This window comes from Myotis davidii, unplaced genomic scaffold (genome assembly GCF_000327345.1).
Source record: "Myotis davidii unplaced genomic scaffold, ASM32734v1 scaffold65, whole genome shotgun sequence".
Classification (NCBI taxonomy): domain Eukaryota; kingdom Metazoa; phylum Chordata; class Mammalia; order Chiroptera; family Vespertilionidae; genus Myotis; species Myotis davidii.
In genome coordinates, this window is record NW_006297833.1 from 143,166 (window position 1) to 152,415 (window position 9,250).

At 42.9% G+C, this 9,250-nt stretch overlaps 1 protein-coding gene across 1 annotated transcript in view; it reads left to right on the top strand.

The window, feature by feature from the left end:
* FLT1 (fms related tyrosine kinase 1) overlaps positions 1-9,250 on the top strand; it is a gene marked incomplete at its 5' end in the record, with an annotated part of 158,605 nt that overhangs the window by 93,575 nt on the left and 55,780 nt on the right. The window contains one exon of the mRNA XM_006773677.2: positions 5,189-5,320. Within this exon, the coding sequence (XP_006773740.1) occupies positions 5,189-5,320 (132 nt within the window). The remainder of the gene's footprint in view (positions 1-5,188; positions 5,321-9,250) is intronic.

Genomic DNA, 9,250 nt, shown 5'->3' on the forward strand with positions numbered 1-9,250 from the left:
AGGTGGAATTTTTTTACACCAATATTGAACTATCAGAAAGAGAAATTAAGAAAACAATTCCATTTATACTTGCATCAAAAAAAAACATCCTAGAAATAAATTTAACCAAGGAGGTAAAAGACCTGTATTTGGAAAAGCATAAGATATTAAAGAAATTGAATAATATATAAATAAATGGAGGCATATATCACTTTCATGGATAGGAAAAACTAATAGCATTAAAATGTCCATACGACCTAAAGCTATCTATAGCTCCAATGCAATCCTTATCCAAATACCAATGGTATTTTTCAAAGAGCTAGAACAAATAACCCTAAAATTTATATGGAGCCACAAAAGACCTCAAATACTCACAGCAATCTTGAGGAAGAACAAAGTTGGAGGTATCACACTACCTAATATCAAACTATACTATAAGGCTATAGTAATCAAATTTGCTGCAAGAGATGATTATGGGCAACATGATGGCTGCTATTATAAACATTCATTGCCCCTGACCACCCACTACCAAGCATACTTTTACTTTCTGTGATTGCCACATATTCCATATCTTAAACTTTTCAAAGTTTCAAAGCTTCACTTGAATTATCTCATTTAACTGCATAGTAATACCATGAAATAGGCAAAGCAGGCATCATTCTCATTTTACAGATAGGTTAACAGTCACAAAGAGGTTAGATGAGTTAGCCAAGATTACAGAGAACTCTCGTTTTTTCCCGTCATCTGGGCTTAGAACACTGAAACCCTCTAGAGCTCATCTGTCTATTCCTGTATCCAGCAAAGCACCAATTCTTTAGATTGTTCCTACATAGTATCTGTTTCCATTTCTTCTTCTCCCCCTCCTTTTCCACTCTCCACATTTGGATCCTCACCACCCCCTGCCTGAATTATAACTGGGGAGCTGGCTTTCCAGATGCCACTTTTTCCTCATTCCTCTCCATCCTGCATTATCTTTCTAGACTAAACTTCCTTAAACATTGCTTTCATTATGTCATTTCCTTGCTCAAGAATCTTTTCACGCTCTCTTTCTTTCTATGTTGAATGGAAGCTCTTCAGGCAGGATTTCAAAGTTCTCCTTAATCTGAACTCACCTTTTCAACTACTCAAAACAGGTGCTTTAAAAATAAAAATGGGTTTGCGGGGAGGATAGGAGTGGGCTGGAAGAGGTTAATAGGGGGAAAAGGAGGACCTGTGCAATACTTTCGACAATAAAGATTTAAAATAAATAAAATAAAAATGGATAGGTGGAGGGGGAAGAGGGAATAGAGGGGGCAAAAGGTGCTGGAAAGATAAAATAAAAATAAAAATGGCAACCAAACACATGCAAGAATGTGCAAAGAAACCCAAATTAAAACAGCCTGGCTGGTGTGGCTCAGTGATTGAGCGTCCCCTTATGAACCAAGAGACCATGATTCAATTCCCTGTCAGGACATATGCCCGGGTTGCAGGCTCGATCCCCAGTAGGGGGCGTGCAGGAGGCAGCAGATCAATGATGTTTCTCTCTCATTGATGTTTCTATCTGTTCCTCTCCTTTTCTCTCTAAAAATCAATAAAACTCATTTTTTAAAACCCACAATGATCTTCATCTATCAAACCAGCAATGTTCTGTGTTTTGCATTTTTTAGATAATATTGCTCAATATTGGCAGTTCGGTGATAAAATAGTCTCTGATCCACTGCTGTTAAAGTGTTAATTGGCTTGATCTTTTTGGAAGGCAATTTGGTTATATGAATTAAGAGCTTTTGACTTAATCTGTTTCTGGGAATCTATGCTAAGGAAATAATCTGAAATACAGAAAAACCTTTATGCCTAAAGATGTTCATTGCACTATTATTTGTAGTTATGAGCAATTAAGATATATAACCCAATGCCAATGAATAGGGAACACACACATAATGAATGATTATATAAGATCATGCCCGGTGTCACCTCTCCTGCTCCCCCCAGCCCCTGGCCTTGGTGGTTTTCACCCCTGCCTCCACCCTCTGACTGAGATTTGCATGTTCCACTAACCCAGGCAGGTGGAGGGTGGAGGCACCAGGTTTTTATCTGCCTCAGGGCAGAACACTAACCGACCATGAGTGTGACGGCAGCACATGAGCATGGGGGAACACTTATGTTATGATATTGGGGAGTGGGGAGTCAGAATTTAATAATTAGGAGAAGTCTTACATTTCACCACTAAATTTGTTTTCTCTCTCCCAGCACCCTATTTCACACCTTTTTCTCTCCCTTCAAAACTCCAAAATTCCCTCCTCTTCCTGAATTTAAACACGAGTACCACTTATTTATTCAGAATATATATCATCAGTTTATCCAATTTACCTGTTCCTTTATACTCTGCTATCCTTCCTGTTAAAATGAATTAACTATCCCTATTCTTAACCAAGGACAATTTGGGCACAGAATTCCATTCCCTCTCGCATCAGAAATTTTACTCCTAGCATTATTTCTTCTGTTCCCGCATCATCTCTCTCCCTCTCTCCTTCTCTCCCTCACTCAGATTTTTCCTATTAACACAGGAGCACACTATAAAATTTCACATTTTGAAAAAGAATTCATTCTTTGGCCTCATGTCATTCTCTAGCTACCTCCTTGAAAGTAATCTCTACTTCATCATCTCCTATTCTTTAAGGGGCAGTAATCATGCTATTGCTCCCACACGTCACAGAAATGGCTGATTGTCAAACCCAGTGGTCAGTTGTCACTGTTCACCTTAGTCTCTCAGCAGAATTGCCTAGAACTGACCGCTCTGTCCTTTGTGAATGCTCTCCTTGCGTTCTGAGACTCCCGCCTTCACTGGGTTCTGAGAATCACACCCTCCTTGGGTTCTGAGATACCGCCTTCACTGGGTTCTGAGAATCACACCCTCCTTGGGTTCTGAGACTCCCGCCCTCACTGGGTTCTGAGATCCCACCCTCACTGGGTTCTGAGATCCCACCCTCACTGGGTTCTGAGACTCCCGCCCTCACTGGGTTCTGAGAATCCCACCCTCCTTGGGTTCTGAAACTCCCACCCTCACTGGGTTCTGAGATCCCGCCCTCACTGGGTTCTGAGATCCCGCCCTAACTGGGTTCTGAGATCCCGCCCTCACTGGGTTCTGAGATCCCGCTCTCCTGTTTTCTTGCCACCTCAGGGGCTACTCCTTCTCTGTTGCTGCTTCCTCTTCCTGGAAGGTCCCATTGCTCAGTCTCATGAGATGATCTCTTCTCTATCTGGACTCACAACTGATGAAGTTTATTTCTATCCCTGTGGCTTTACATGCCTTCCGTGTGTTGGTTCCATACAGCTGTCTCTAATCTCCATCTTCTGCCTGAGCTCCAATGAAACCTCCTTTGGGGTATGTAATAGGCACATCAAACCGTGTGCAAACCAGAACTCTTGGTTTTCCTCCGGTGAACTTGCTCCCCCACAAGAAAGGTACCACTATTCTCCCAGGTATTCAAATAATTACTTTATTACTCCTTTTCACCTGCCACATGCTAATCCCTATGCAAGCTGATTGGTTCTGCCTTCACAAATATTTCCCAAACCACCAATTCTTACAACTTCCAACATAGTCTTTCTAGGATAAAGCCACATAGCTTTCATAGACAACTTCAAAAGCTTGCTAACTGCTCTCCCAGCTTCCACCCTGGCCCTGTGCAGTCTTGCAGCCCTCCAGTGGCTTTCTTCTGTGCTTAGAATAAAATCCTAAATCTTTTCCATGGCTTGTGTGCTCTCTGAGCTCTCATCTCTCCGGGTGCTTGTTCTTCTCTGTTCACAGTGGTCTTTTCACCTTTCTGTAAGCTCATTCTTACCCCAGGGTCTTTATGTTTGCAATGAAATGCCCTTTTTCAGATCTTTAAATGGCTCGCTCTTTCCCATCTTTCAAGTATCTGCTCAAACGTCACTTCCTCAAAGACCCTTCCTAAAATGCCCTGTCTACAATAGCTTCCTCACCCTCCTTAACCCATGATCCCCTTAACCAGGTTTATTTCCTTCTCAGACTTTTTAGCTACTTGCTATCACATTCTTTATTTTTAATTCTCTAAAACTATCATTTAAGCCCTTTGTAGGCAAGGATTTATTTGCCTTGCTTATTGTATTACTAGCATCTAGAATAGTGTCTAATAATGGAGCTCAAAAATATTTATTATGTGAATGAACCAACTGTGTAAAAAAAAAAAGTCCACTTAAAAGACTAAAGGAAAAATATCTGAGGGATAAGATTGCAGGTTTGGTTGTGTTCCTTTTCTTTTTTTATGTCTTCTTTATGCTTTTCACTGGTTCTCAAATTTTCTATATTGAATACATTTTAATCGGGGGGAATGCAAACTAAACTAATAAAATATATCCTACAGTCTGGTCAGGCCCACTTTATCACTCAGTGCATGTTTCTTTCAGTGCCACACCTTTCTCCCGTCACCTCTGCTAACCCTTCAATTCTCAAGGCCCGCGACCTCCATTTCTTCATGCCACCTTCCCTGAGTATTCCTGTCCTCACTCATCTCTCTCCCTATCACAGACTTTGCATTTAATTGTGTATGTTGTGCCACATTTATTCATTTTTATTCTTACAACGTTTTTTTGTTTGCTGGTGTAGGTGTGCATCAGAGAAAGAGAGTTATGAGTTAATTTTCTTTCCTCAGCAGAAACTGTGTCTCAGCCTGCTCCCCCACCCCCACTCCGTGTCTCTAACACAGGCTAATAGCAGAGTAAGCACTCAATAAGTACTTGGTGATAGCACTTGGTGTGGAAGCTACTGGGTCTCGAAGCTGTGGTCTGAAGATTCCTGGTAAAATGGAGATCATAATACCTTACAGATGGGTCTAAACTCAAGATAGAAAGTGTCTCCCGTAATGCCCAGCATGTAGCAGGCAATGAGTAAATGGTAGTTATTATTATTAGAAATGCTACCTTCTTGCTATTTGTGCTTCGAAGTTTGGTATGGCAGCCCCATCTCATTTCTTTCACAGTGAATGGCCTTGGTGCATCCCCGAGGCTGGGGGTCAGAGCACTGCTGGGTGGTGAAGGTGCTATTAAAAAGCCTGGGCCAGAAAAAGCAAATAAGCAGTCCTGCCCCAGGTTAGCCCAACTCGGATTTCCTTGTCTGAATGCATAATGATAGGAAGGGGGTTGTGTCACAAAAGGAGCTGTTTTTGTTTGTCGTCCAGGCCCACTAATCTAAACATCTCTCACTTCTCAGGAATTATTTTAGGACCAGGAAGCAGCACGCTGTTTATTGAAAGAGTTACAGAAGAGGATGAAGGCGTCTATCACTGCAAAGCCACCAACCAGAAGGGGTCTGTGGAAAGTTCAGCATACCTCACCGTTCAAGGTAAACAGCTGCTCCAGAAAGCAACCAGAAACTGTTCAGACATCTATTTCCCTGTTTGTTTAACTTTTCACCTCCCAGTCTCCTGTTGCCCCTCCTGCCTGTGCCTTTCCCTGACCTCCTGTCCCCTCCCCCTGTCCCTCTGGGGAAAGCCTGTCTAGTTACACTCGGCAAGGCTGAGGTGAGGAGGACACTGGCTGGCCACCCTTGAGAGCCATTTGAACACAGCCTCCGTGGGGGGAGTAGTTCCCAGAAGAAAGCCGGCTGCTGCCAGCATGATGACATTGACCCACAGAGAATGACAGGAGTGGCCACACCTGTGAGAAAGAAATCCAAGAAGGAAGACAATGGGTGCAGATGCGGGGAGGGGAGGGCCAGGCGCTGGAAATTGTTCGTTCTTTTCCATTTCCAACTCCCACGAGTTAGACTTATCTTGCAAACTTTTCATAAGCTGGTTTTTAACATGAAGGAGGCTGCAAACTACCAGAAAAAAGCAACGCATAATAAACAGACCACATAGGCTTCGGATAGCTTATTGAGTAGCAAGATCCAAAGAGGCCTAATCCTACGCTGGGTTATGGCCATGTGGCTTCCATTTAGAAAATAGTTTAGACCTCAATTTAAATTCTCTGATGCCAAGAATCACCCAAAACGGAACAGTTACAGCATCACAAATTATTAAATTGGCACCTCTTAATGTAATTACCTATGGCACATTAAAGTTTTACATGAAAGGATGGCATTTGTTCAGCAGCCTATTTCCAAATGATCCCCAGTAGACTTCGGAATAGGTATGTATTTTGGGGGTAGAAACTAGGATGAAGGCAACATACACCAGTTCTTCCGCCCCTGAAAACTTCCAAAGCTTAAAGATTGTAACTCTGAGAATTCAGACTCCTTTTTAAACGAGTATCAACCACCTTCTTTTACAAGGAAATGATTCTAGAGATTCTCCTGAAAAATCTGAAAGTATGCTACCACAGACTTATGGCTTCAGAAAAAGTCAAGGGTAGCATTCCCACTTACTTTTGGTAATGGCCCTTTTTGTCTCCCAAATAATCTTTGTTTTAAAGTATTATTTCAACGTTTCTGCTTACATAGGAAGAAAACAATTTATTAAGTGTGAATCTCTCTTTATCAACTCCTTCTTCAAAGGACCATTAATTTATCACTTAACAAGGACTCCAGATGTGACTCTCGGGGAGTAGCCACATCAGGCCAGGGGGGACCTCCATCTGAGAGAGGGGTAAAGCAGAGAGCAAGGAAGACTCCTAATCCTCCGTCCAGAGGGAGGATTTTCCCCCGTATCCTCGCAACAACCCTGCAAGAGACACAGAGCAGTTCTTACAAAACCCAGGGAGGAATGAAATGCTAACCTAAATCCTGTAGCCAGGGAATGGCGGATTCGCAATGACTCACTCCAGCCCTCCACATAGCTGCCTTCCCTCGCCAGGTGACTGTCCCCACTTCTGTGTCAATGTGGGTTAGCAATGGCTGCGAATGAAGCCTGGAGGTCTCTTGAAAACCTTATCCTCCAGGCCAGTTCAGATGCTCTCTACCCTGTGATGTCCTCCAGGATGAAGAGCTGAGTCAGATGTTCTCTTCTCATTCTCTTCTCTGTCTCCCACACCATGGTTCCTGAGTCTTTAGTCAGGCTCATTTTATTCTGCATTTTATTATTATTTAGTCGTTGATATGTTTTTCTTCCCTACTGAATCATAAGCTGTGTCTGACATGTCTTTATATCCCGTACCCATGCAGGAGACTAATATTTATTTAGTGCCTTTATGTGCAAGCACTTGATATATGTATCCCATTATGGGCTACACACTTGATATACATATCCTTTAACTTCATAGGAGTCAAAAGAAGTAAGTAGTATTATCTTCAGTCTACAGGTAGGAAGATGGAGTCTCGAAGAGTTAAATTACTTCCTCAAAGTTGCACAATGAATAGGTAGTGAGGCTTGAGACTTGAGCATATGTCTTTGGAAACTGTAGGTTTCCATCCTTCCTCCATTCTTCTCATTCCTGAAGTGCCTTTGGAACTTGTCTGCAAGGCCTTAGCATAAAATTGAGCTTTTAGACTCAGTTATCCTATTGTTTGGTTTTCTCTCTACCTGCTTTTAGCTTTCCTACACTGATTCCTTTCCCACTAATGTTATGCTTTCCTGAAAGTCAGACAGGAGGAATACTGCTATCACCAATAAGTTCTGAACATTTTTATCAATCTATTTTCTCTTGAGGAAAGGGGAGATAATTTTCACTTGAATTGCCCACATCAGCTGCCATCGTAGATGTTCTGATCCCTATCATCTCTTGACATAATCTCTTAGCCTCCCAAACAGCCTATCCCAGTCATCGGCAAACTCATTAGTCAACAGAGCCAAATATCAACAGTACAACGATTGAAATTTCTTTTGAGAGCCAAATTTTTTAAACTTAAACTATATAGGTAGGTACATTGTTATTAACTTAATTAGAGTACTCCTAAAGCTTAGGAAGAGCCACACTCAAGGGGCCAAAGAGCCGCATGTGGCTCTCGAGCCGCAGTTTGCTGACCCTGGGCCTATCCTCTCCTCTCAACCTCTTCTAATACACTCCCAAATCTAGAGTGATCTTTTTAAAATAACAAATCGTATGACATGTTACTTCCCTGCTTCAAATCTTGCAGTGGTTCCCGATCACCTATTCCCCTCATGCAGGCACACAGGTCCTCTGTAGACTCCTTCTCCATCCCCATCCCATCTCCTTCCCACAAGTCCCACACTCTGGCTGGACTGCATTACTTGTGATCCAGTGAACACACTGCACTCCTCCTAGTCTTCTGCCTCAGCATGTTCTTTCCCTTTTGTCTGAACAGGCTTCCTTCCCATCTATTCTCCCCCTGGACAATCCACTCATCCTATTTAATAAAAGGCTAATATGCAAATCAACTGAACAGTGGCACAACTGGTTGCTATGATGCGCACTGACCACCAGGGTGCAGGTGCTCAACGCAGGAGCTGCCCCCTGGTGGCCAGTGCGCTCCCACAGCAGGAGTGCCACTCAGCCAGAAGCCCTGAGCCAACAGCACTAAGGATGTCTGACTGCCAGCTCCCGGACTGTGAGAGGGTGCAGGCCAGGGTGAGGGACGCCTTCCCCCCGCCCCCGCCCCCGCCCCGGAATTTCGTGCAATGGGCCTTTACCTTTATAATTCACTTTCTCTACACCTGATTACTGATCACACCATCATCTGCCCTCTGTGCTCCCATGGCTCTTGACATGTACCTTTAATGCAATGCTTATCGTTGCCTATCACTCACTCTTCTATCCCAGAGCCCTGGATAAATGTTTGTTGGATTCATATATTTAGAAAACCACCACTGAATATCTGATAAACAAAATGCACCAGTATATTGTTTAGGGCACTAGAGAAAAGCCAAATTCAATGTGCTGTTAACTCAATGACTTAATTATTTGCCCGGGATTATGCAGAATATGGAAGTGTAAGCCACAATCAACTAACCTCAGTGGGCTTTCAAGACCTAGTTGAAAGGAGAGTAAGGTGCACATGAAACAATTAAGAACCAGGTCAATAAACATTTTGAGTGCCTGCTGAGGGTAAAGTAGAAACATAATTTGTATAAAACAGACTACACAATGCTGCTAGTCAGGCCACCAAAGCTCACAGAGGCAGAAGAGGATATGGTGACCTGATCTCTAACGGAGACCTTGTCAGATGCTGGGTGAGCAGGTGCATGAGCAGGAAGGAGACAGCAAGTTATGAGCAACTTTGGACCTTCTACATCCTTTTCTTTGGCAATAATGAAGTCTAAATAATTCTAGGTATTTCCTATTGTCTAGTCCAGGGGTGGGCAAACTTTTTGACTTGAGGGCCACAATGGGTTCTTAAACTGGACCGGAGGGCCGGAACAAAAGCATGGATGGAGGG